The sequence below is a fragment of the Jaculus jaculus genome, chromosome 10 (genome assembly GCF_020740685.1).
Source record: "Jaculus jaculus isolate mJacJac1 chromosome 10, mJacJac1.mat.Y.cur, whole genome shotgun sequence".
NCBI classification, from domain to species: Eukaryota; Metazoa; Chordata; class Mammalia; order Rodentia; family Dipodidae; genus Jaculus; species Jaculus jaculus.
The window spans coordinates 21,317,180-21,345,018 of NC_059111.1; the positions used below are offsets into that span (position 1 = coordinate 21,317,180).

Genomic DNA, 27,839 nt, shown 5'->3' on the forward strand with positions numbered 1-27,839 from the left:
TCAGAGTACAGGCCAGGACACCCTGGCCTATCTCTACACCAGCACCACAGGCTTTCATTGCGCCCATCTGTAAGGAGGGACCCTGTGGCGGGATGGGAGGGGAGGCGGGATTCAGAAGTAACTGATCACAGTCCCACTCCCAAGTCTGGATGGAGGTCCATAGGAGACAGAGACAAGGGAGCCATAAAAATACCCATAGATGGTACTAGAGACATGGCTTAGCAGTTAAGGCACTTGCCTGCAATGCCTCACAAACTGGGTTTAACTCCCCAGGACCCATATAAAGCCTGATGCACAAAGTGGTACATGCACCTAGACTTTGTTTGCAATGGCTAGGGGTCCTGGCATAACCGTTCTCTCCCTACACCCCTCTCTTTCTCCTTGCAAACAAATAAAATCTATTTTAAAGAAGCACTTATTTAAAAAAAAAAAACACATCCATGGGTGCAGAGAATCCCCTTTAGAGTTGACTTTGAGTCTACAAGACCTTGAAGAGAGAGAGAGAGGAGGAGAATTATGAATGTGTAGGAAAACAGGAATTAAGGAAGCAGTGGGGTAGTGAGAACCCGTATCCAAGGATGGAGCCCACATGAGGCCCAGAGGCTGGCATCTGAGAAGCCAGGGTGGTGGGAGCAGAGTTTTTGATGGGAGCCCCAACTCTGGCCCTTTTCCCCCGCAGCGAAAGGCAATGAGCCTTGGACCCTCAGTCAACCCTTGGGCATCTCCGTGTTGCCGTTAAAGACTCATTTGTACCGCAAGCTGCTGGCAGAGAAAGGCCTGAATGGGCTGCGCGTGGAGCAGCTGCCCATCACTGTGAGTCCCCAATCAACCCTGGATGGGTCCTCCAGCCTCACTGCACCTCCGCACACCTGTAGAAGAGAACCTCTTCACCCTGCAGGTGTGAGGAGCACGCTCAACCCCAAAGACCAGTCTTGCCTCTGGGGCTGGAAAGCCAAACCCAGGAGATTCCCCTGGGAAGAGGCACCAGGGACACCCACCCCCCAGAGGTAGTGACAAGAGCTCCAACTTTCCACCAGAGCTGGCTTCAAGTCCTTCTTTCGTTGTCCTCTTGTAGAACCCACTGCAAATGACAACCTCTCTGGACCTCAGTCCTCACCTGTAACATGGGAACCACGAGCTCGGGACACTGCTTATGCATAATTAAAGGGTTGTGCTCAGGTCCTAGAGCCCAGGGTGGTTGAATCCAAATTCTGGTTTCACCACTGACCAGCTTATGTGACCACGTTCCTTTTCCAGCAGAAAAATGACTTAAAGTCTTAATGCTTCAGTCTCCCTGTCTAGAAAAATAGGCAGGTAGGGCTGGAGGGATGGCTTAGCAGATAAGGTGTTTGCATGCAAAGCCAAAGGACCCAGGTTTGATTCCCCAGGATCCACGTAAGCCAGATGCACAAGGTGGAGCATGCATCTGAAGTTTGTTTGCGGTGGCTAGAAGCCCTGGCACGCCCATTCTTTCTTCACTCCTGCCTGTTTCTCTCTCTGTGTCTCTCAAATAAATAGATAAAAGTATGTCTGGAGAGAAGGCTTAGCAGTTAAGCGCTTGCCTGTGAACCCTAAGGACCCCGATTCGAGGCTTGATTCCTCAGAACCCGTGTTAGCCAGATACACAAGGGGTGCATGTGTCTCGAGTTCATTTGCAGTGGAAGCCCTGGCATGCCCATTCTCCCTCTCTCTCTCTCTCTCTCTCTCTCTCTCTCTCTATCTATCTATCTATCTATCTCTATCTGCCTCTTTCTGTCTCTGTCTGTTGCTCTCAAATAAATAAATAAAAATAAATGAAAAAAATTTAAATAGATAAAAGTAAAAATGGGCACATAGTAATAGTTCTTTCACATAGAATTATCATTGAGATTTGTGTCAGGAAATACATAAAGCACTCAGAATAAATTCTCCAAAAGAATTAATACCTGGGCTACAGAGTGAGTTCAAGACCAGCCTGGACAACTTAGTGAGACCCTGTTTCAAAACTGCAAAAGGAAAAAGAGGGCTCGGAATGTAGCTCAGTGGTAGAGGTACCCAGCCTGCAAGAGGCCCTAGATTCAATTGCAAGAATAGTCACTAAAAGGAGGAGGTAGGAAAGGAGAGAGAGAGGAAGGGAGAAGAGATATCATTATCTTTGGGGGACAGGGTTTCATGGAGGCTGACCTCAAACTTGCTATGGAGCCAGAGATAACCATGACCTCCGCATCCTCCTTCCTCTACCTGTCAAGTGCTGGGATGTGCTTGGTATCATATTCTCTGTGCTTCTTTGCCCTAAATGCTTCTGGGCATCCTGGCATATCAGACTTTAGCAAGCAGGAGCTTCTGTCCTGCCAGGATGTGAGCACGGAGGTGCCAGTCAGTGGTTAAGTGGAGTTGAGAAGGGCCATGTGGAGGCGGTAAGGGGACCAAAGGGAAGCCTGCTCAGGTGTCAGTGCCTCCCACCCTCCTGGGCATGCTTCCTCTTCCCAGGGAACCTGGAACAGGGGATGGAGCAGAGGTCTGCAGCTGCCCTGGCCTGGTCTTCTGACTGGCCCCTTCTCCTCCCCAGAATACCAACCTAAGAACCATCAGCGGTGAGGCCCCCACGGTGGATCTTTCCTTCCAGGTGCATTCCTCTGAGGTAAGGCCAGCGCCGGTAGCCTGGAGGGGTCAGTCAAGCGCCAGCGCCCCCAAGGCCCCTGTGAGCTCCAGGCTTCTTCATAGACACTGGTCCTCAAGGCCTGGGCTCAGGGACTTCTGGAAGAGAGGGGTCTGGTGCTTTGGATGGAAGTGTCTGAGGGTGACCCGAGACTCCAGAAAACCAGAGAAAACACTGAGATTAGAAAGAGGAGAGTTGAGGGCTGGAGGGATTGCTTAGCAGTTAAGGTGTTAGCCTGCAAAGCTAGAGGACCCAGGTTCAATCTCCCAAGACTCACGCAAGCCAGATTCAAAAGGTGGCACATGCTTCTAGAGTTTGTTTGCAGTGGCTGAAGGCCCTGGCACACCCATTGTCTCTCTATCTGCCTCTTTCTCCCTCTCTCTCTCTCTCTTTCTCCCTCTTTCTCAAATATAAATAAAATATAAAAATAAAAAAGAAAAGAGGAGAGTTGAGAGCCACCCAGACCTGGGGGTGCATCTCCAACGCAGCCCAAGCCAAGCCTGCTTTACTCAAGTCAAAGTTCATGAGGGAGGACGGAGCAATCCATCCTCTCCTGCTCTGTCACAGGCTCTGTAGCTTAAAACAATGCCCTTGTCCTAGACGACACCTCCCTAGGTCGGTAGGGCACAGCGTGGCTAAAATCAAGACGTCGGCCAGCCATGTTCCCTTCCGGAAGAGGAGGCGAAATGTAATACCAAGTTCTTTTGAGGTGTGGACAGGATCCAGTTCCCTGCAGTGTGGAACTGAAGGCTCAAATTCCTTGCTGGCTGCCAGCGAGGCTGCTATCAGCTCCTGAAGACTACCTGTACTCCATCTTCCCGGGGTCTCCTCCACAGCAGTGCCGGCAGAAACGTGCAGCCCCCTCAGACTTGGAAACTGTGGGTTCCTTTTCTGCCACCAACCAGGAAAAGTAGACTGAAATGTTTTATTTATTTATGTGAGATAGAGAGAGAGAGAGAAAGAGGCAGGTAGAGAGAGAATGGATGCGCCAGGGCCTCTAGCCATGGCAAATGAACTCCAGACGCATGTACCCCCTTGTGCATCTGGCTTTACAAGGGCACTGGAGAATCAAACATGAGGTCTTTTATTTATTTATTTATTTATTTATTTATTTATTTATTTATTTATTTATTTATTTATACTTATTTGAGACAGAGAGAGAGAACGGGCACGCCAGGGTCTCAAGCCACTGCAAACAAACTCCAGACGCATGTGCCACCTTGTGCATGTGGCTTCTGTGAATCTTGGGGAATTGAACCTGGGTTCTTTGGCTTTGCCGGCAAGTGCCTTTAACTGCTAGGCCATTTTTCTAGCCCAAAAAAGAAAAAAAAAAAAACCTATTAAAGGGACTGGATAATCCCATTTTAAGGTCTGCTGTGTCATATAACACAAGGGTGACTACTCCCCATTTGCCTGGTATCGGGGGCTAGGGTTTGGGAATCTTTAGAACCCATCTTGGAATCCTGACTGCCACAGCAAGACTGAGCGGAGAAGTGGAAAGTGACTTGCGCGAGGCCTGCCTGAGGACTGACCCCTGTTCCTCTAGCCAGCTCCACGTGGGCTCTGAGTGCAGAGTGAACCTTGGGCATGGGCCCCGGTGCACCTGATAGCCACCTGCCGGCACTTCCACACTTTGCTGCCTGGCACTGCGATGAGGGCAGTTTGACTGTGGACCCAGGAAGCGTTCCAGGGTTGATTCTGAGCTAACCTACTCCGACCAGCTTCCCACGCTAGAAAAGTAAAATAATGGCCATCAGCTCTGGAGTAGCTCTTGGCCCCGTGACCTTCTTACCCATGAAGAACACGACAGTTTCATGGCATGGGGGATGGGGAGAATATCTAGAAGGGAACTGGAAAGTCTCTCCCTACGAAGCCTGGCCCTGTTGCAGGTGCCCAGTGCCTTCCTCTGGAAACATCTAACACCCGGGTGAGACTGAGTTCCCACCATGATCATGCGAACCCTCGTTGCCATCACCAAAGCAGGACAGGAACAAGAAAGCCCAAAGAGAGAAGCCACAGGAAACAAAAGACACAAAGACAGGCGAGGCAGGATTCTTAGAGGAAAATGTGACAAGTTTCCCAGAAAGGAACCCAGGTGTTCAGGCCTTCTTCCACGGTCTAGGTCTCTCCACCTTCCTCTGCCTCTTGCCCTGCCCCGGGACACATACATTCTGCAACCAGAAAGAGTGTCAGGTGCCTCTGGCCAGGCAACGGATGGATCCAGGCAGGCAACAGGCAGGTGGGGCAGGAAACATCCCCAGTTGCCCAGGGGCTGGGCACAAAGGTCTCCAGTGATGAATTATTCGCTGGAGCTGTGCTAAGTGCAGAATTAATCCCTTTCCTTCCAGCTGGCGTCCTCACTAAATTATCCCTCCAAGTCATGCGGGAAAATGCTGCCGAATTCATTTAGAGGCTGAGTGTTTTGATCTGGACCTTGTGATTTTAGCTTCTCCTTCCTTCAGCCCCCTCCCCCTGGAGGCGGGTTAAAAAAAAAAAAAAAAAAAAAAAAAAACCTTTGCTAATGGATTTCTGAGAAGAAAGAGACCAAGATTAGGTGTGTAGCAGAAAAATAGTACAAGCAGAAATTCAGACTCAGCAGCCAAGAATTTACACACACAGGTTCCACACACAGAAATGTGACGCTTGTGCGGTCACATTTGAATATCTACCCAGGGAGTGTCACATACACATAGATAAGCATACACACACACCTCCAAGAGGCTGCATGCACTTAACACATATCTACATGCTCACACACACATGTAAACTGAAAGATGTTTCCACGCCCATGTCAGCACACACAGAAGCTAGCTCTCTCCATAGCTCGATTGTTCTTTGGTGACTCCATCTGAGAATTGGCCAATAACTGACCCATGTTGATTTTGCAGCGTTGAAGGGCAATTTAAGGCTGTGTGTATGACATGTTAATGCAGTAAGACTTGCCATCAGGCTTGACACCTATCCGTTTATTCATTCATGCTATATAGATCTGAGGAGCTAGGCACTGTGCAAGGGATGAATTTTGCACGACCTTGTGGATTGACATGGGCAGAGCCAGTGACCGTGGAGCCCTTGTGCCTTAAAGCCACCTTTGTTTTTTGTTGTTGTCTTTTTCAAGGTAGGCTCTCACTCTAGCCCAGGCTGACCTGGCACTTACTCTGTAGTCCTAGGCTGGCCTCGAACTCATGGCGATCCTGCTACCTTAGCCTCCCAAGTGCTGGGATTAAAAGCGTGCACCACCAAATTAGGCTTGGCCATGACTCTCTGTTAGTATCTGAGATGTTTTGGTGTCCGGAAAGTATTGAAAATTAGTACAGAGGTCAGGTGGCACTGCAGGTCAATCTACGGGGTCCCCTCCCTGTCTCCTCACCACCATCGCTATAAAATGTCGTTCTCACACAACTGCAGATATTATGAATCGGTCTTATGGAGTTAATACTGCAGTGGGATTTAGGGATATTGCATTGAACAAGTCAAAGAAAAAATAACTCCCTCCCTTCATAGAGCTTGCCTCCTTTGAGAGCAGAGAACACAGAATAAAATGAACATGCAAATTCATAAGCCGCTATCAGCTGATGAGAGATGGCCTGATGGAAGAGTGACCAGAGTGAGAGTCCCTGGAGAGGCTGTTTCGCATTCTTTTTCTTTTTGTTGTTTGTTTTTTGTTTTTTCGAGGTACGGTCTCACTCTAGCTCAGGCTGGCCTGAAATTCACTCTGTAGTCTCAGGGTGGCCTCGAACTCACAGCGATCCTCCTACCTCTTCCTCCCGAGTGCTGGGATTAAAGGCGTGCGCCACCACGCCCAGCTATCTGGCATTCCCTGGTATGAATCTGTGTGCGCACCCTTTGGAAAGAGTCAGAACCAGGGCCATCTATTAATCCTGCATTGTTTACTCAACAGAGCCCAAGGCTCCAGTAGCTATCACCCGGAGAGACATGGCGGAGTCCTATTCATGCTCCAGCTATAGGAGGGATTAGCATAGCAGACCTCTTGGGGCACTCAGCCCGCATGGCTCACAACTCCATCCTGGCACATGGCCATAGAGAAAGTGCTTCCAGTGCTTAAGGGCATAATCTGTTTCCTGTGAGCCTCCCCACCCAGGGGGTTCAACCCAAGGCTGTCTGGCTCACCGGACGTCTGCTAAGCGCATCCTCCCACACCCATCCTTTTTGCCTCACTGGTTCCCAGAGCTTAGCAGCAAGGACATGCGGGATCTCCACACGGAGATGACAGAGTCACTCTCAATAGCCTAGCTGGACAGGAAAGCTTCGGAGCCACACGCACCATTAAGTGGACATCCCGGCCTCTTGTTCTACCGTGACTAAGAGCTCTCTCCCTTCGGTGGCACGCGGAGCCCCATGTCTCCTGGGCCCTGCCTCGTCGCAAACCCCTGGGCTCTGCCCTCTGGGGCTGCAGGCACACCCTAGCAAGCCTTCTGTGTGGGCGACACCGCTCAGTTAGCAGGCACGCTGGCAGGAAGGCCAGCTAACAGAGCCCGCGGGCTTGGTGATTGGCAAATGTGATCTCTGGTTTGGGGTATTAATGCTGGAGGGAGCTTGTTGGTGACGGGGTTTGGTTTTCCCCTCAGGTAGGTCTTCTCTAAGGCTGGTCATTTTTTGGCCTATAGTATCGGCCTTAAGCTCTGTTCTATGTGCAGGAGAGCACATAAGCTAACGCAAACAGACACGCAAAAACAGAGCGAGGTTTCCTGCAGGCACACGCAGACCCTCTTTTCCCATTCTGGCCTTGGAGGCCCCGTGGGTGCTAAGAATTCATGAGGCCATGGCCGGTTCGCACAGGCGCGTAGAACTCCACCTTTGCTCTCTCTTGCATTTTCGCCTCCGGTCTCGGCCTCTTCTCTTTGAAGAGTGAGGTGTGTTCCCCACGCCCAGGAGGCTCTGCTTCTCCGGGAGCGGCAGGCAGTCTGCCTTCTTGTTTTAATGATCTGGCTTCCAGATGCCACGGCATCTGGGCGCCCTCCAGCTTGCAGCCAGACTCTTTGAAGTGCAGCCCACGCGGTCCACCTTTCCCACGCCGACCTCGTTCAAGCGGGGGTGGGGGGGTCCCATGAGGCACACAAGTAGGCGCTCACGGGACTCACCCCCTGCCTCTGTCTGGAAAGGCATCGTATAGTAAGTGAAGCAGGCGGAGAAAGTGAGATGTGGCCATGTGGGCACTCAGCAACACTTCCCCTCTTGGGGTCAAGATTCAGGATTCAGTATCTAGCCCAGGTTGGGGGACATCAAGCAAAAGTGAGGCCTCACAGGTGTGTGGCCACCTTTCCTCAACCTGCAGGTCCAAGGGACACTGGATCCCTGGTGTTTGGCATAGGAAGGTATATGTAAGGACCTGCTGCCTCACTCAGGGATGGTGTGGCTGGCACAATTCAACCCAACCTTCCTCCTTCCTTTCCCTGGGAGGGGGTAGGGCAGCCTGGAGGCCCTGAAAATGGTTGTGCCCCATTGCCTTCATTACAAAGCTTTCTATAGGGACCTGTCCAGAGGAGAGACAAGTGCCTAGTAAGAGGGCAGTGCATAGGCATAATTATGCAGGCTTTTGATGAAGTTTTTAAAAAAATATTTTATTTTTACTTATGTGTTAGAGAAAGAGATAGAAAGAAAGAACAAGGGGGCTGGAGAGATGGCTTAGCGGTTAAGGCGTTTGCCTGCAAAGCCAAAGGACCACAGGTTCAATTCCCCAGGATCCACGTTAGCCAGATGCACAAGGGGGCGCACGCATCTGGAGTTCGTTTGCAGTGGCTGGAGGCCCTGGCGTGCCCATTCTCTCCCTCCCTCCCTCTCTCCCTCCCTCTCTCTCTCTCTTTCTCTCTCCCTTTTTCTCTGATAAATAAATAAAATATTTAAAAAAAAAAAAAAGAGGGAAAGAGAATGGGCACGCTAGGGCCTCTAGCCTCTTCCCCGGGACCAGCCAGGGCCTCAGGTCCCAGCTACAAGATGTGTCACAGAGCGCCTTATCTCATCTTCCAAGGCTCCCACCTGTTTTCACCACTCCCAAGTCCCTCCCACTGGGGCTCCATGCCCTGAGGACAATGTGGTCTCCACAGTCTGTCATGCCACTCTTCCCACGCAGTCACCTCAGAGAGAGAGTCTAACCCTTCTTCCAATACACGCCCATGTGTGCACGCACACACATGCACAGACCCTACCTGCTCACCTGTCATGTCAGGAGCCCTTTGACTTCCAGGGAGCCCTCTGGCCTCCATCAGCTTTTCCTTCAAAAGCCTCCTCTTTACTCTATGTGGTTTCTTCCCACGGGCCAAGCTTCTCCTTCCTGAGTCTTCACGGAGCTCAGCTCCTGTGCTCATGTCTTCCCTGCTGGTATTTGAAAACTGTATTTTTCCCTCTTTTGAGAAAGTATCAGGGGCTGGGGAGAGGACTCAGCTTTCTGTGCAAGTACCAGGGCCTGAGGGAGGGCCTCAGACTGCCAGAGGTCAAATCTCCAGACCTGGAAACCAGCTGGGCTTGGCCACCTGGGCTTGTAACTCCAGTCCCTTAGGACCAGAAACCAGAGAACGGAGGGACAAGCTCTGGAATCAGTAAGAGACTTGGGCTCAAAACAACACAGGCTTGAAGAGTAATGGAGTGGCATGCTGATATTCCACTCTGACCACTGTAGGCAAGGGCCCTAGGCTGCAGGTGAGCAAATCCACACCACACCAGCAAAAAAGTAAGAAAATAGAGAGATGGAAGGAAGAAAGAAAGAAAGAAAGAAAGAAAGAAAGAAAGAAAGAAAGAAAGAAAGAAAGAAAGAAAGAAAGGGAGAGAGAGAGAAAGAGTGAGGGAGGGAGGGAAGGAAGGAAAGAAGGAAGGAAGGGAGGGAGAGAGGAAGGAGAGAAAGAGAGGAAAGGAAAGAAAGAGGGGGGAAGGAGAGAAGGAAAGAAAGAAAGAAAGAGAGAGAGAGAGGGAGGGAGGGAAGGAAGGAAGGAAGAGAGGGAGGGAGGGAGGAAGGAAGGAGAGAGAGAAAGGGAAGGAAGGAAGGAAGAGAGGGAAGGAGGAAGGGAAGGAGGAAGGAAGGAGAGAGAGAGAGGGAAGGAAAGAAAGAAAGAAAGAAAGAAAGAAAGAAAGAAAGAAAGAAAGAAAGAAAGAAAGAAAGAAAGAAGGAAAGTCACTATATAACCCACTCAGAAGCCGGTGTGGTGGTATACACCCCTTAATCCCAGTATTCAGGAGGCAGAGGTAGGAGGATTGTGAGTTCGAGGCCATCCTGAGAATACAGAGTGAATTCCAAGTCAGCCTGGGCTAGAGTGAGCCCCTACCTCAAAAAAAACTTTAAAAAAGAAAGAAAAATACTCCGACTGGCCCCAAACTTGTGATACCCCTGCCTCAGCCTTCCTAGTGTTGGTATTACAAGTGCATACCATTGTACCAGTTCGTACTTCTTCCTCAGCCTGGACCACCTTCCCTCCTTCTCATACCTGGGTTCTCACACCCCTGCCTGTCTCCTCTCGACATTACTACTCTTATCATGTACTCCCCCCAAAACAGTGGAACACCATTAGCACTAATGGGTAGCACAGGACCATCTCCGCCTCTTTCTAAACACATGCCTCTCTTTGGTGCAGCCAGAGCCTATTGCTTATTGAATCTGAGTCCTTCCAAGGCAGCAAGGGCCACTGACCTGGAACCTTATCTGGCACCCAGCACCTCTGCAGATGTGCTTTGAACTTAAACATGATATGCACCTGGGGTGCTTCATAGCCCATCCTCTAGGCTTGAGGTCACTCTAGATCCTAATTTTAGAGCATATCTAGAGTCCTGCCTGCTACCACCGCAAACTGCCAATGACGTGTCATGGATGTGGTCAGGACGCTCGGAGCCATGATTCCACACACGTGTTCACCTTGGATTCTGGATGCTCTCTGCACTCTGTTTTCTTCATACATGGAGGGAGTTATAATCTCCCCCAGCCAGGAAGGCCATGGGTGCTGAATGAGGAGAGAATGTGTGCCAGTGCCCAGCACAGGGTCCTGCAGTCACTCAGGAGGGGAACTTGGTCCAGTTCCCCAGAGCTGCTGACAAGCCTGCAGAGCTCAGGCACGGGGGGAAGGGCCCTGGGGGAGGGGGAACACTGAAGCCCCACTAATCCATCATTCATCCTCCCTCCCTCATGACACCCACTCCACCAGCTTCTCACGGGGACATCGGGAGGCCCCATCAAGCGCTGAAGATAAACCGTCACCGGCGCTTCATTTGGTCTCACAACAAATTTTTCAGACAATAAAGCAATAGAAAAGGGACTGTTATCTCTCCAGAGGTCAGGTTTGCTGACTCTCCTGTGTATCCTGCTTCTAGGCCAGGCAGCTTCCACTCCAGGGCAGCTAGATAGGGCTGGACCAAGACCTAAGCTCTTTCCAGTCACAGATAATTCAGGAAGCCTGATGTAGTCTCATCTCAAATACACAACCAGCCAGGAGACGGGTGTAGCCTTGGGAATGTGAGCTTCCATCACCCAACACGAGTTGGAGTATATTAGGCAGTAAATCCAGAGGAACCCCGCTGTTTGGGGCTTCCTCTGCTCTAACCTCTTCCCTCACGGTGCAATGCGTCACTGGGAGGTTGAAGTAGTCATAGTCAGCTCCACACTGCTGAGACAAACTTTCAAACAGATACATTGTTACAGGAGAAAGAGATTCAGTTCAGGCTTACAGATCTGGGGTGGAGGGGGTTGCAGCAGTGGCAGCTGCAGGGAACCTGCTTACTTCCGTACATCCAAGCAGAGAGAAAAATCAACCAGCAGAGGCCAGAAGCTCAAACTCCTCTCTGTATCTCTGGGCTGGGATCCACCTCCAGGGGCACATTTTAGGGATGAATTCCAGAATCTTCCCCCAGTGACAAGCTCCCTCACCCCACCCCGCCCCCAGCAAGAATGTGCCTGCTAGGGACTGGGGGGAGGGGGTGGTGGCGGGGAAGGATGTCAGAAGCTTATAGTCCCAAGTTCTCAGAAAGTGGGGGATGACATTGGGATGTTCCACATTCTCGAAGCCAACCCCTCCCTCACCTAGGCTTCCATCAGCTAAACCAGATATATCCCTGACCTACACAAGCTCACCCACACATGAGTTTGTTAGCCACTTATTCCCTAACCTTTGCCTGGCAAGAAAACACTCCAACAGGGTGATCACCCACCTGTGTTGTTAAGAGAGTCTTAGCTGAGTTGGGTACACCAAGCTTACACAGGTCAGAGGAAATGTCACTCAGAGGCATGATTACAGCTGTGTGTCAGAGAGTGGCTCAGGGAAGAAGACTTCAGGGTTAGCTCGGAAGGTAGCCGGCTGCACAAGCACAGGGACCTGAGTTTGATCCCCAGTGCCCATGGAAAATGCTGGGTGTGGCGGTGTGTCCTTGTAATCCCAGTGCCGGGGCAGGGGAAGGGGGCAAGCATAGAGGGATCCCTGGGGCTCACTGGCCTAACAGTCTAGCCTAATTGGTGAGCTTCTGTCCAATGAGAGAGACTACTTCAAAGGAAGTAGATGATATTTCTGAGGATAAGGATGAGGTTGTCCTCTGGCCTCTGCATGGACACTGGCACATGGATGTGTACCCAAGCACACACACATCTTTAAAAATATTTTTATTTATTTATTTGACTGAGAGAAAGAGAGATAGAGAGAATGGGCGTGCCAGAGAACAAACTCCAGGTGCATGCACTCCCTTGTGCATCTGGCTAACGTGGGTCCTGGGGAATAGAACCTGGGTCTTTTGGCTTTGCAGGCAAACACCTTCTCCGCTAAGCCATCCCTCCAGCCCACACACACATTTCTTAATAACAGTGGGCTGGAAATTAACAAGGCAAGGGTGCATCCGAGACCAGCATATGCAAAGACAAGGGGTTATGAGCACCTACAGCCCAAGGTACATAGGGACTCTGTAGGAAATGGTGAGACTAGAGCCTGAAGTGAGGTCTAGATGATAGAGGGCCTGAGAAACAGTTCACAAAGTTTGGACTTGCAAAAAAAAAAAAAAAAAAAAAGTTGGCAGACACAGTGGTGCACGCATTTAATCCCAGAACTCGGGAGGCAGAGGTAGGAGGATTTCTGAGAGTTCAAGGCCACCCTGAGAATACATAGTGAATTCCAGGTCAGCCTGAGCTAGAGTGAAAACCTACCTCAAAAAACCAAAACCAAAATAAAGAAAAAACTGATGGATATGATGGAGAATGGAATTTCAGATGGGAAAGTGTGGGGGTGGGGAGGGAGGGAATTACCATGGGATATATTTTATAATCATGGAAAATGTTAATAAAAAGTAAAAAAAAGAAAAAGAAAAAAGTGATGGAAGCTAAGGAAGGTCCTAGAGTGGTGGTAGGATGTGGTTTTCTCCAGATTTGATGGGAGGGGGGTTGGAGATGAAGAGCAGAAAGATCAGGTTTCTGGCTGAGAGCACATGAAGCCCACAGCCCATGCACTGAGTCACAGACAGGGCCACCCTGAATCCTAAAACCTCTGACAGAACTGTTTAAATTGTCATCAGGGGTTCCCCTCTCCCCTAGCCCCTTTTGGATTAACTTGTTTTTGGATGAACCCTCTAACACAGTGTTCTGGGAAATGAATCATGGCCCTGTCGAGTATTAACACTTGAGCCCTTCTTAGCTGGGAGGCGGTATTGGAGTCTCAACCCCACTGCAGCCGCAGTGATGCTGTAAATGAGGCTTGCAGTATGCAGGGGAGGCAGCCAGCCCTCTTGAAGAAGGAGCCTGTTGTCCAAGCCCTGCCTTACAGCTGAAGAGATAAGAACCTACAACTGCGTCCACAGGAAATGACAAAGCGCTGGCTGATCTGGGAGCCGCTGCTCAGGACTCATTAAGGCATTTGCCAGCGGGCGAGGCCACCCTTATCACGGGAGAAAATTGCATCTGGCCTCCTGAATTGCTGGCGATTGGAAACAGATTTCTTGGGATGCACTTTGTTAGATACCTAATGAGCGGGATACAAGAGAGCAGAGTCCAAAGCTAGTGGGGCGGGGGGGCGGGGGGGGGACAAATGTCTTTGTTAAACAGAATTTGTCAGTTTCCGCTCCCGTCCTCCCCGGGGGAGGGTTCAGGGCCAGCTAATTGAATTAAGAGCTTGTGTTCTCCCGCAAGAAGGCTTGGGGTGGAGCGAGCGAGAGGCGGGCACCTTCAGCACCGTGGACAGCAGCTGCAGCCCGGCTACTCTGTAATTGCCTGGGCCGGCTGGAGCTGCTGTATTTTGCATGATGGGCGAATCTAGTGGGGATGATAAGTTGGGGAGGACGGCGGCAGAGGGCGTTTGTGGGGAACAGGTGAATTAAGATGCCGTCAGCTTGGGACGCCATTGGCTTGGCCTGACTCCTCTTCTGGCAACAGTGACAGCTGGGCATCTTCTCCCCATTGGGGCTCTCATGTGGTGTGAGCTGAGCTGGGTGCGGAGTCTGAGCGAGTGCATGGCCGTGCATCACTCTGAGCGTTCAAAGTCGCTCTCCAATTACAGCTGTAATGAAGCGGGATGCGCCGCAACCACGGAGCTGTAGACTGAGGGGCCACTTGTCAGTCCCAAGCCACCCCAGCAGGCAGGGCAGAGCCTGGCAAATAGAAAAACAAACAAACTGACTCGGGTGAGCAGACGTAAGAAAGAGAGAGAATAGGGCTGGGCCAGGCCTGAAGAGACAGGAGTTCATCTTCTGCCCACGCTCTCGCAGCCAGCCTCTCTACCTTCCTTCCCTCCTCCCTGCCCACTAGAGACATTTATCTTTGGAATGAAATGAAATGAGTTACACATAGTTAATATTAGGATCTACCTAAAATTATCTAGTGAGTGTCCAGCTCTGGCTAAAGGCTCAGCAACCATCAGCTGCGTGTCAGTGAGTTGACCCAGCTGGTCCTGGGGCCACACAAGGGGAGGGGGGACCGGTGGATAGCAGGGAGACAGACGTTGGGGGAGGTGGCTCCCTCAGCAATTGTCCCTGCTTTCTGTAATGACGGGAGCACCTCTGGAGACCTCTTTTGATTTCATTACTCCTACTTCCTTGTCTAACTGGATTAGATGGCAGTCTATGAAATCCAGGGCATTGAGATTGGCTTTCTGCCCAGAAATGAGGAGAAATGTCATTACAGGTCTTGAATCAGCATCCCACCCGAGCCCAGGGTGGCCCTAGTCACTGGGGAGGTGGTCTTTGCCCTGGCTAGATATTCTTCCCTCATTCCTCCATCTGTCCGTCCATCCATCCACCTAATATGCATTTTGTGGCTGTCCCTCTCCAGCCAGTCTGGTGCTCAGCATTTCTGTGTAGGAGACAGCCTCAGGTTCACCCAGTGCATCCATTCCAAGGACACTTTATAGATGCTTTCCTTTTGTAATTATTTGTAATTATCTACTTGTGTATGCATTTGATTGAGAGGAATTAAGGCACAGAATGGCCTGGATGACTCCATGTATTTGTATAGCTGTCTGTAAGTCTGACACACGCCTGACAAAAAGGCTTTGTGTTAACACATTTCTGCACACCATCTTTTCTTTTTAAAAATCTATTCACTGGGCTGGAGAGATGGCTTAGCAATTAAGGCGCTTGCCTGCTAAGCCTAAGAACATAGGATTGAATTCCCAGTACCCACATAAGCCAGATGCACAAAGTGGTGCATGCATCTGGAGTTAGTTTGCAATGGCTGAAGGCCCTGCCATGCTCATTCCCTCTATCTGCTTCTTTCTCTCCCTCCCTCCCTCCCTCCTTCTCTCTCTCTCTCTCTCTCTCTCTCTCAACTAAATAAATAAAATATTTAAAAATCTTTTTATGGACAATTTTCATAATGTATTTTTTGAGGCAAGCCCAACAGACTGGCCTTTTTATGTGAGAGAGTGAGAGAAAGAGTGAAAGAGAGAATTGGTATACTAGGACCTCCAGCCATAGAAATCAAACTCCAAACATGTGCGCCCCCTTGTGCAGATGTGCGACCTTGCACGTGCATCATTGTGTGTCTGGCTTATGTGGGACCTGGAGAGTCAAACATGAGTCCTTAGGCTTTGCAGGCAAGCACCTTTAACCACTAAGCCACCTCTCCAGCCGCATAATGTATTTTGATCATACTCTCCTCCTACTGTCTTCCTTTGTCCCCCGTGCCCTCTTCTACTGGATGAGCCCCCTCCTTCCTTCCAACCATTCTCTCTTCTATTTTCTTTCTTTCTTTTTCTTTTTCTTTTTTCTTTTTTGTCCTCCTCTATCATATACAATGACAGGCTGATGGGCTAATTATTGTGAAGGCCTTATGCAGGTAACAAGAGCTGCTACGAGGTTGTGGTAGTTTGAGTTTATGTCCCCCCAATAGATTCAAATGTTTTGTTAAAGTTTGTAACTTGGATTTGCAAGTGGCCCCTCTAAGAAGAGGTGTCACTGTGGGCAGATCCTAGGGTGCAGCCCAAAGGTGTGTTGTGGGGGATCTGTGTTCTACCCTGAAGTCTGCAGAGTGAGTTCCGCCTGGGCTCCCTGCCGGATTTTGCTCTGGCTGCTGGTGGTTTTCTCTCTCTCTCTCTCTCTCTCTCTCTCACCATTATGAAACGTCCCCTGGATCTGTAAGCCTGAAATACATCCCGTGCCTCCCATAGACTGTGTCTGGTTCGGAGATTCATCCCAGCAGCGTGGGGCTGGCTATGACAGAGGTCACGAATGCAAACGGCCACCTGGTGTCCAGAAGACAGTGTTCCAAAGCACTCCTCCACATCCTCTGGTTCTTACATCCTTTCCACCCCCTGTTCTGCAATGTTCCCTGAGCCCTGGGAGGGAGGTGATGTACAAGTCTCATTTAGTGCTGAGCACTCAAGAGTCACTTCCTCTAAGCACTTTGATTTGTTCTGAGTCTCACCCCCTCCCCTCGGTTCCCAATCGTCACTGCCATCTGCAAAAGGAAGCTTGTCTGACCAAAGGTGCATACCACATTTTATAGGACATAAAATAATCATTGAAAACATCTCAGTGGTAAAGTGAAGCATTCTCAATCCCAATTCAAGTAGTCCACATGCTTGAGCTTTCATACAGAGCATCTACCAAGCGAGGCCCACCCACACTCCCCACTCCTGGCGTTCAGAGCTGGCCTCAAATTGAACCCTGAGCACACCTCTCCTCCTCAGCACTGTGCCCATGGCTCTGTTTGCTGCTGGCACAGCCCTAACCAGTGGAATACTGTGTCTGCAGTTTGGCTGAGAAAGGATTCCACAACTGATACGGGGTAGGACTGGGTCACCTTTGAGGCCTCTGTAGACCTTGAGACGACATGACTCTTCAAACAACGGTCAGATTTTAGATCTGCAGATTTCAAACACATTCCACTGTGCCCTCTCCCCAAAAAGAGCACTGACATGTTCCTAAGCCCAAGGAACTTAAAGTTTTGTAGGAAACATAAAAACAGCAAGCATGCCTAGAATCAGAGAGTGATGTCAAGGCGCAGGTAGCCAGCTACTGGTTGGAAGAACCCAGAAAAGCTATGAGCAAAGGTCTGAGGCTTCCTGGGGATGGAAGTGGAAGCGGGGGGGTAGATGTTAGATAAGAAGAGATGAGGATGATAAGAGAGGAGGAGGAGGAAGAGGGTGAGGAAGAAGAGGTGTGAGAGAGGAAGGTCCACCAAAGTGCATGGAGAGATGTTCTGTGGGGTTGTCAGACTGGCTGTTAATAGACATGAAATAGAAATAAGTCTACACAACAAAAGGAGTCAAAAGAGCATGGGAGTTGTAGAAGCTTTCATTACTACACCAAGTATGGGAGCCATGGGTGGCATGTTTATTGAACACCCGTAAATATTTACTGAGCACACACAATCGGGATAACAGACAGAACTTATATCTTGGTGTTTGGTCTTGAGGGAGGGAGACAGAGTGTTAACAAGAAAACCTATTGTTTTAAGTTAAATTCCATAGCATAAGTACTTTGAGCACAGTAAAATGAGTGCCTGTGATTAGAGAGTACCCAGGGAATGGGGCTGCTTTAGAGTGAGGGGGCCCTCTTCCAGAGGGCAGGGTTTCACTGAAAAGATGGTGCTTGCCGAAATAGCTCAGTTGGGAAAGCATTGGGTTGAAAAGTTCATGCTTGAGCCAAGATGCGAACGAGAAGATGTGGGCAGCTTTGTAAAGACCCATGAGGCCCTCAGATAGAGAGAGCAGCCGAAGCGGAGGACCCGAGGGAGAGGAGAGCTTGGCTCGGGACGCTGTGGCTGGGGCCCAGCGATGGAGGAGCAGGTCAGTGCACAGGAGCAGGCATGCAGGGCCTCTTGAGGGGTTTAGAGAGACCCCCTGTCCCAAGTCTCTCTCCATCTTTCCTCTTAGAGACCAGAAAACTTTTTGACACCAAAAAGCAGCAAAGCTCTGCCTGTCCTGGACCCCAAGATCCTAGACCGGAAGCCGAGCACCATCAGCAAGTCCTGCTCCAAGGTCACCATGAGCTCAACTGATTCCTGCCAGGAAGCAGAAGCAGAGCCTCAGATGCCAGAAACGTCCCGAGACATGGTGAGTGCCCCTCCCTCGACAGGAGGGCTGGCACACCAACAGAGCCCTGGGGGAGGAAGCTTCAGAGCCACTTGTGAGACAGGGTCTCTCCAGGTGGTAAGCGCCCCCCAGCCCCCGCCGCTTTTGGCACACTCTTCATGTGAGTGACTCCTAAAGACAAGTTCTCGAAAGGTACAGCTTCCTTTTACAGTTTCTTTGTCCTTGGGATAGACTCCCATAGGATTTGGATTCAACGTATCTCCAGCTCAGAACATTTCCCCTGGGCTGTGTGAATCACTCTAAGAGACTAGTTGTAACTTTTTTTTTTTTTTTGCATATGTGTAGTGTACACACACACACATATACATGTGAAGGCTTGTGTATGTGTGGACACATGTGTGTGGAGGCCAGAAAGTTGATATCAATGTCTCCTTCCATTGCTCTCCACCTTATATTTTTTTGCTTTTTTATCAATGAATGAGAGAGAATACGGGTGCACCAGGGCCTCCAGCCACTGCAAACAAACTCCAGAAGCATATGCCACCTTGTGCATGGGGCTTACATGGATCCTAGGGAATTGAATCTGGGGCCTTAGGTTCCTCAGGCAAGCACTTTAACTGCTAAGCCATTTCTCCAGCCCTCCAACTTACTTTTTAAATACTTTTATCTATTTACTCACACACGTGTGTGTATGGGTGTGCCAGGGTCTCGTACAGCTGCAAACAAATATACTACCTTTTGCATATGGTCTGGCTTTATGTGGGTTGTTAGGGAATTGCACCCAGGCCAACAGGCTTTGCAAGCAAGCACTTGTACCAGCTGAACCATCTCCCCAGCCCCATTTGTAACCTATTAAAGGAACATTTGACAATGTCTGTGTCTTTGGTCTTGGAAGCCAGCCTGGGTAAGGGTCACTTCTGAGGCTCAGCCCCTTCGTGCAGAGGGTCCAAAACAGCAGGCACCCAAAAGACAGTGTGGTTGGACTCCCCACTCTGGTCAGTGGCCATGGGCGACTTCATAAGTGACTTCCTCCCTTCTTCCACAGTGGAACCCATGGGGGATGCTGCTCAGGAAGATCCTGGGGAAAGGTCCCAGGAAAAGCCACCAGCCCAGTAGGAAATCGGGGCCCTCCTCCTCCTCCTCCTGTGAGAACCTGCCCCCCTCTACTGACAAACTCCTCATCCACCCCTGGCACTTCTGCGCCCTTCTGGAACATATGCCTTCAGACGAATAGGAAGGGCTGCTGTCTGCGGGGTGTGTCTGAGATGCCCGCATATCCAGTGTACATCCTCTTTGGAGCAGGTCCTCCCGGGACAGGTCACGACTCTCAGGGACATTTCAACACCCTCCCCCCCCCCCCGCCACCTCTGCCTCTTGGGGACAGCCAAGCCATCCGTTGCATTGAAAAACAAAGTGCCGGTCTTGTCCCTAGAGGTTTGGGACAGCATAAATAAACCAATTCTTGCTGATCTCAACATCTGAAGGTGGGCGCCCCCATTCTTGTGCCTCTAAGCATCGACAGTATAGAAGGTGGTTGGCAAAAAAAAAAAAATCTAAGGGGGTAATGGCACCTGCCTTTAATCCCAGCACTCTGGAGACAGAGGTAGGAGGGTTGCTATGAGTTTGAGGCCAGCCTAAGACTACATAGTGAATTCCAGGTCAGCCTGGACTAGAGTGAGACCATACCTCAAAAAAAAAAAAAAAAAAAATGTCTGAAGGGCTGGAGGGATGGCTTAGCAGTTAAGGCATTTGCTTGCAAAGTCAAAGGACCCAGGTCCAATTCCCCAGGACCCACGTTAGCCAGATGCACAAGGGGGCGCACGCGTCTGGAGTTCGTTTGCAGTGGCTGGAGGCCCTGGCGCACCCATTCTTTCTCTCTCTCTCTCTCTCTCTGTAAAATAAATAAAATAATTATTTTTTTAAAAAGTCTGAGGAGGACAGAAAAAGGGAAGAAGCCATCAAGAGGAAAGGGCAGACGAGGTCCTCTCTGGCCACTTCCAGACAGCCACACAGAGCTCCAGGCCAATTCTCCAGTACTCACTTCACCCGCTGGGATGGGCCACCCCAGCAGGAGGAGCTCAGCCCCACGTCACACCACGAGTGTGTAGGGAGTAGGGTTCAAATGCTGCCTGAGCAGCCTCTCGTGTCCACCACCACCACGGTGGCCCTGGACATAGTATGACTGAGGTGCAGTACCCAGCCCCACCCTGAGGCTGTGTGTGGTGGAGCTCTTTGGCAAGGAACCCGAGGTTTGAGCTGATGAGCATGTCGGACCTGAGGGTCTGGCTTGTGTTAGATGTCAGACCTAAGTGACTTGATGCTGTGCAGTTGTCTGGGGAGTAAGAGATGGAAGAGCGTGGGATGACTGAACTGGAGACTCACTGTGCTTATGAAATGGGATGAGGATGATCATGACAGGAGAGAGGGAAGAAAAGATGGCAGAGGGGGAATCTTCCTGTTTAGGATGGATCTGACGGATGGGCAACTGAGACCATTTCCTTAAATATTAGGAGGAATGCTATGAGGTCTGGAGAGATGGTTCAGCGGTTAAGGCGTTTGCCTGCAAAGCCTCACAACTCGGGTTTGATTCCCCAGTGCCCATGTAAAGCTGGATGCACAAAGTGGCACGTGCATCTGGAGTATGTTTGCAGTGGCTAGTGGCTGGCACAACCATTCTCTCTCTCTCTCTCCTTGCAAATAAACAAAATAAAATAAAATAAAAAGAATGCTGCGGTAGCATGGATAGAAGCCCAATTCCTCTTGATTTTCTCTTAAAGCTTAAACTAACGGAGAGGGTCTAGACCATAGCCTAAGAAGTCAAGGTCAGCCACTAGGAGAAACTGTCTTTGAGCCTGAATAACCACCTGGAGTGACCCATCCCTTCATTTTACCACTGGTAATAGTGGGGTGACCCGGAGGCTTCCCGACCTCACTTTCCAAGGCAGCCTAGCCTCTAAGCAGTGTTAGGTGGCTGCAGAGGTGTGCTCAGCGAACCGTGCCACATTGGGTCACTGACTCAGACATGCCCAGTGGACCTACACCTTTCCTCTGCCCAGCTAAATGTGCTCCAGGCCCCTCTGAACCCTCCTTGGCTGTGGATTTCATTTACCTACACACCCCTGATTTGGTCTTCCAACTCAGCGATCCCTCTCTCTCTCTTTCACTCTCTCTCTCTCTCTCTCTTTTCCTCCCTCTCTCCATCCCTTCCTCATTCTCACACTCACTTGCTCACATTATGCTACTCACAACACTTTGCTCTAACGGGTCCTACGTGCCCACAAGCCAGAGCCCATAAGGGCTCATGGCCAGCAGAGCCCAGTTGCGAGAGTAGACGTGGACAGATAACCACAACGCACAGTTCCATTGCCGCGTAGCCATGGGTCACTGTCTTTCCATAGCAACCAAACAAGATCATACAGCAGTGGACGAACTCATGCAACCGAGAGAGGCTTGGTGACAAACAGCTGCACGTGACCGTGGAGCCCAGGAGCATAGCTGCATAGCAATAGGCCCCGGGGTAGTACCAAGAGTGTAAGCCACAGCCGGGGCGCGGCAGCGCGTGTCTTTTAATCCCAGCACTCGGGAGGCAGAGGTAGGAGGATCGCTGTGGGTTCAAGGCCACCCTGAGACTCCATAGTGAATTCCAGGTCAGGTCAGACTGCGCTGGAGTGAGACTCTACCTCGAAAAACAAGAAGAAAAAGAAAAGAGAGAGAGAGAGAGAGAGAGAGACTAAGCCATATGACTGGGACGTGACATGTGTCAGAGTTTATTAGCAGCGTGGCCGGTGATGAGAAAGCAGCCACGCCCGAAGGGTGAGCAAGTAGTCGGCTTTGCTGCCAGGGCCACAGCCTCGGCTGAGCCTCTTAGCATCAGCTGACTCTCCACGGCGCCTCTGCCTCTGTCTAGTGTCGCCGTACGGTCCCCAGAGCCCAAGAATCCATTTTGTCTGTAACTCCCTCCAGAGCCCACTTAAGCTTACTAGAAAAAAAAAAAAAAAATGGAACATTTTCTGCGGAAAGAAGCTCCTTAGGGAGAGAGGAGGGGCGTGGGGGGAGATGTGGCCTGTGACTATCTGCGCATTTCTCCCTCCCTGACACCCCCATAGTCCGCCAAGCCGGTAGGGGTTCACGACAAGTCCCGTTATCTCTTTCTGTGCCTCAACACCCCGACTCGGATGCAGGTTTTTCCGGTGCCACTTGTGGTAATGTGAATGTGTGTCCCCGCCCTCCCCCCCCCCCCCCCCCCCCGCCCAGAGACTCAGGTGTTTTATTAACGCTCGTAATTTGGGTCTCTAGCTAGCCACCTGGCTGGAGGAGCTGTCACTGCACTGGGGGGAGGGAGATCCTGGGGCCCAGCCTTAAAGTGAGTTTGGGGGCAGATCTGCTCCCCAGCTTAAAGGAGAGCAGAGAGGTCTGGCTTCTGTCCGGGGTCCTGGGTCACTGCCTTTTGCTGCAGCGGTGCTGGCTGCTTTAGCTGTTTGTTGGCTGTTTGGTTGTCTCTCTCTGCTTAGATGGAGGGAACCAGCTTCTTCCGCCATTGATGAAACATCCCCCAGATCTGTAAGCTTGAAAGAAACCCCTTCCTCCTCTGAACTGAGTCTGGTTTGGATGTTCCTCCCAGCAACGTGGAGCTGACAGTACCCCTTGTCAGAGGAAGAAGGAGTCCAGGTGTCAAATGGTCCCCTGCAGGCATTCGCCTTTCTTCTTAGCAGACCAGGACACCTGTCTCTTGGAAAGTGTTAGAGCCTGGCGGCGTAGTGGTGCCTGCCTTTAATCCCAGCACTCTGGAGGCAGAGGTAGGAGGATCCCTGTGAGTTCAAGGCCACCCTGAGAAGACATAGTGGATTCCAGGTTAGCCTGGGCTAGAGTGAAACCCTACCTCGGAAAAAAAAAAAAACCTGTTGGGCTCCCAAGTTATCCTGATGTCTTACATCGCCAAACATCTGTCTTCCAACATCTCCCTCACACCTTCCAGATCCCCTGAGCTGCCTCTCACTGGCCAGCTCCTGTCTCCCAACCCCAGGACCACACAGCAGCTGAGCCAAGGGGCTCTGAACCGTCTCCACAGGGATCCAGCTTCCCTCGCAAAGTCTCATGAGATAGTTACCAAGACACCCCCACTCTGCAGCTCCCCAGGAGACCAGGACTCCCCAGTCTGCCAGAAGCCCTGTTTTGCGTCCAGCGTGGGGTCGGGGCAAGAGAAAGGACTGAGGCCTGAGGCCTGAAGATCCTGCTACAGGCAAGAGCAGCTCCTGTCCCCGAGGCCATCAGCCACACCGAGCGGACACGCAGTGAACACTGTGAGGCATGGACACGCAAGAAAGCATGGTTGAGATGAGGAACCTTCCTAGAGGAAGTAGGAGTCAGGGAGAGCTTCCTGGAGGAGGCAAGCCAAGCTCTGGATGAAACAGAGGGCAAGGTGCTCGGGCTAGTCAGAGGCAAGCTGTAGTCTGTGTCCTTCTACCTAGAGGTTCTGCACCCCCTCAGTCTCCGTCACTTTCTCTGTCTCTCTCTCTCTACACACACACACACATACACACACATGCGCGCGTGCGCGCGTGTGCATGCGCATTTACACTACTTCTGACTCCTCTTCTGTCTCTCTGGTCATTCCTATTTCTGATCTCTCTCTATCTCTCTCTCCCTCTCCCTCTTGCCCGCTTTTCCTCCCTCCCTCGGTTCCTTTCTCCTTTCCTCCTCCTCCTCTCCCTCCTTTGCCTCCCCTCTGCCCTGCTCACCAGAGCTCTCTGTGGCCCTCGTACCAGAGGATGAATAATTGACAAGGGTTGTTAAAGATTCAGTGCAGTTTTGCTAAGCTCCCCACACTGGAATAACTCATTCCTCTCATTCTCTCTTTGAAAGCCTGCCCCCTCCCATCCCCACATCCCTGCCCCCCTCTGGGTCTAAGCTTTTGTTTCTTTTCCTTTCTTGAGGCCCTGGACACTATAAGGATTCCTCCCTTGACCCCCCCCCACACACACACACACCAGGCCTCTTTAAATGTGAGTCACTAGCTGTCCCTGCTCTATTTCACCAGCTCCTGAGGTGTCAGGGTGACTCCAGCTGAGGGGCCCTCACTGCCCACGTGGAGAGGAAGGTCAGAGAGCCTCACCAGTGACACATGGGTGAGCAGCTGAGGGCTCAGCCCCAGGATGGCAGCTTTTCCACACCAAGGTCTCCTCCCTCCCACACCAGCACAAATGGGCTTCTGCTGTGCCCTCCTGGGGTATTTCTGTCATGGTGTTTCCCTGTGCCCTGGATTTTCTGTCTGCAACACAAGACAGCTGCTCACCTGGCCATGCCTGGCCCCCTCCCAGCCCATGCAGAAGCAAGAGAGACCAGGACTTCAGAAAGTGGCCTTGCGGCAAAGACAACTCTAGGGCTGGAGAGATGGCTTAGCAGTTAAGGCGCTTGCCTGCGAAGCCTAAGGACCCATGTTTGACTCTCCAAAACCCACATAAGCCAGACACACAAAGGTGAGGCAAGCGCAAGGTCTCGCGTTTCCACTAGGTGGCGCAAGCGTCTGGAGTTTGATTGCAGTGGCCGAGGCCCTGGCATGCCCATTCTCTCCCTCTCTCTCTGCTCATGTTCCTTTATGCCTCTTGACGTATCCAAAGGGTGACCAACTGTTCCTGTTAGCCCTGGGCAAATCTGGCCCGGTCACCCCCATGACACAGAACACCCCCTCCTGTTCTAGCTCTGCGTCATTTAAGGCCACCATAACCTCTGCCCCCTCAGCAGCCCACAGCCTCAAGGCACAGCCTTGCCCAGCCTAACTCCCTGCTGGGCCTGCACCCACATGGTGCTCATTGCTCTTGGCTCCTTCAAGTGACCTTGAACTTCCCTCTTCTTCTGCCCCAGTTTTTGCTTCTGCCAGCAGAAAAGGTTGAAGCAGACATTGCCCGAGTGCCCTGGGACTCTTATTTTGTTGTTGTTGTTGTTGTTGTTTGGTTTTTGTTTGGTTTTTCAAGGTAGGGTTTCACTCTAGCCTAGGCTGGTATGGACTTCACTCTGTAGTCTCAGGGTGGCCTCGAACTCACGGTGGTCCTCCTACCTCTGCCTCCCAAGTGCTGGGATTAAAGGCGTGCGCCACCACGCCTGGCTCCCTGGGACTCTTTACCATGAACTCCACTCTGCCCCCAAAGCCCCGACTCAGGCCAAGGAGATTCAAGGCTGGCCTTGGCATCACTTGGTGGCAGGCGATGCTTCCTTGAGCAGGAGATCTCTTGCTGCCACCTGCAGTTGTCACCAGAAAGGGCACCCAGAGCTTCTCTGGACTCTGCCCGTGCCACTAGCAGAGTGAGGGCTTTAATAAGCCCAGGGCATCTGGGGCTGACCAGAGCAAGGGGGCTCACAGAAGCCTAGAGACAAATCTCCTGGGCCCAAGAGGGACAGTCCCCCACCCAGGGGAAGCCAGAACCTTCAGAACACATGAGAGAAACAGAGACCAAGGTCATTGGGCTGCCTAATGCCACCCAGGCAGACACCTGGCTCAGAGCCCTTCGGGCCACCTCACCCAGCCAGCCATCTGACACACCAGGCCCTCTTACACCTATCTCCACCAGCCCCAACTCCATTGCCCAGTGTTCCCAATGACGTCTCTGCCCTCCATCACCTGGTCCCGTGCCCCTGGCCCCCAAGTCACCTGTCCATCACACACAGGTGCCCTGCCAGGCCCCTGCTCCTCCGAGCTAAGAGGTCGCCTCAGGTCTTCCCCAGGACTCCTGAAGCCCCGAAGCAGGGAGCCCTGTGGCACTGGCAGAAGATGCTCCAAAAATAAATGCTGTGAGCTTGCAACAGTCCCCAGCTGGCTGAGAACCTCAGCACTTCTTGTCTCCTTCCTGTTCCTCCCCCGACTCTGTCCTTCTTTCCCTCCTCCAGTTCACACACTACACTTCCCAAGCCTTTGAGGAAGGCCAGGGAGAGAGAGGAGAAAGCTAGAAAGGGAGAAATGAGGCTGCCAGCCCACACAGGGCCCTGCAAACTCAAGATTCCTCCTATCTGCCCCTGAAGCTCCAACAGGTTCGTGTCCCTTGTCCACTAGTCAAGAGTTGTGTGAGCTTAGAGGAATTACTCCACTTCTCTGATCCTGTCTCCTCACTGCTTCATAAAAGGAATTTATTTTTATTTTTTTATTTTTATTTTTTGATTTTTGTTCTTTTTTGAACATTTATTATTAATAATACTTTTTTTGCTTTGTTTTGAGGCAGGGTCTCATTCTTTATTTTATTTTATTATTTTGAGAGCAACAGACAGAGAGAGAAAGAAGCAGAGAGGGAGAAAGAGAGAATGGGCACGCCAGGGCCTCCAGCCACTGCAAACGAACTCCAGACACATGCGCCCCCTTGTGCATCTGGCTAACGTGGGTCCTGGGGAATCGAGCCTTGAACCGGGATCCTTAGGCTTCACAGGCCAGCGCTTAACCGCTAAGCCACCTCTCCAGCCCTTTTGTTTGTTTTTCAAGGTAGGATCTCTATAGCTCAAACTGACCTGGAATTCACCTTGAAGTCTCAGGGTGGCTTTGAACTCAAGGACCTTCCTACCTCAGCCTGGGATTAAAGGCGTGTGCCACCATGCCTGGCTCATGAAAGGAAGACTGACCCCCACCCCCAGACCCACTGTGCTACCTCGGGAGGCCGTGGGGAAGGTTAACCCAGAGTTAACCTGAGAGTGGATGGATGTGCAATGGCACCTATAAAGAGCTGTCCACTCTGCAGAAGGGTTGTTCACGGTCACCATGGACAGACTGTAGGGTCCATTGAGACTGCAAAGAGAAAGGCACAAAGCCTCAGCCCTGACCCCTTCCCAGAAAGGCTGTCCTCAGACCCCCTCCACACACACCCCACTGTTCTTCCCCCCTCCCCCTCCCCGAGTCTCAGGCGGACCATTCTCCTCCATCCATCCATCACCGGGGACTAAAGAGATTAATAAACGAGACGCATAACTCAGCTGCTGGGATGCGCCAGATATTTACGGCTGCGTTTCAATTTGCAGAGAGATTAAGTGTTTGTCGATTTATTGTCTCTCAGTGGGTGTGTGCAGGGCCAGGCAGGCTGAGCGTGGCCCCCTGCTGGCTGTCTCCAGTTCTGTCTCCCACCCCCCCCTTTCCCACCCCCTTACCTCCCCCACCTCACAACCTCCCCAACCCCCATCCCTGGCGCAGAGCTGCCCAGCCAGGAAAAAGCTCCTGCCCTCTGGAGGGATTGATCCACTTGACCAAGGGAATGCACGGCCTTGACCCAAGGCCGGAGTCCCAAGGCCTGGTAGCAGGGTGTTAGGCACTGAACAGACATTTGTGACGCCTTCAGGCACACGTAGAGGGGCTGTGCCGGCCTTCCAGATGGTCCCCCTCCACCCTCCACCTGGCCCTGGATGCCAAGCCCACAGTGCTAGACCATCCTCTGGGCACCCAAGACCCTGGCATTCCCTTGGGGCTGAACATAGGGTCATGCGTCCTCTGGGTGGGGAGCAGGAAGGGGATGGCTGTCTGAGGACATGCACTAAAACTGCCATTTATGCTCCTGCCTTGTCCCCGTAGACACTAGGGCTTGCTGGGGGGGAGCAGAGGCAGGCTTCCATGGAGACTAACCAGAGAGAGAGGAGCCTGCCGAGGCCCAGGGACGTGACTCAGCCTGGGGAGACTGGAAGAAAGCATCACCCTCAGGGCCAAGATCGGCTGGAGGCTGGGGGGCGGACCTTAATCCCGCACATGAGCTGGCCAAGGAGGCAGAAGGGAGCAGATGAGTAAAGGAAGAGCT

General features: G+C 51.4%; 1 protein-coding gene across 1 annotated transcript in view; it reads left to right on the forward strand.

Moving 5' to 3' along the window:
* The window catches only part of Ccdc33 (coiled-coil domain containing 33), a 128,603-nt gene that overhangs the window by 71,896 nt on the left and 28,868 nt on the right, over positions 1 to 27,839 (forward strand). The window contains exons 11-13 of the mRNA XM_045160581.1: positions 680 to 813; positions 2,549 to 2,620; positions 17,923 to 18,102. Of these exons, the coding sequence (XP_045016516.1) occupies positions 680 to 813; positions 2,549 to 2,620; positions 17,923 to 18,102 (386 nt within the window). The remainder of the gene's footprint in view (positions 1 to 679; positions 814 to 2,548; positions 2,621 to 17,922; positions 18,103 to 27,839) is intronic.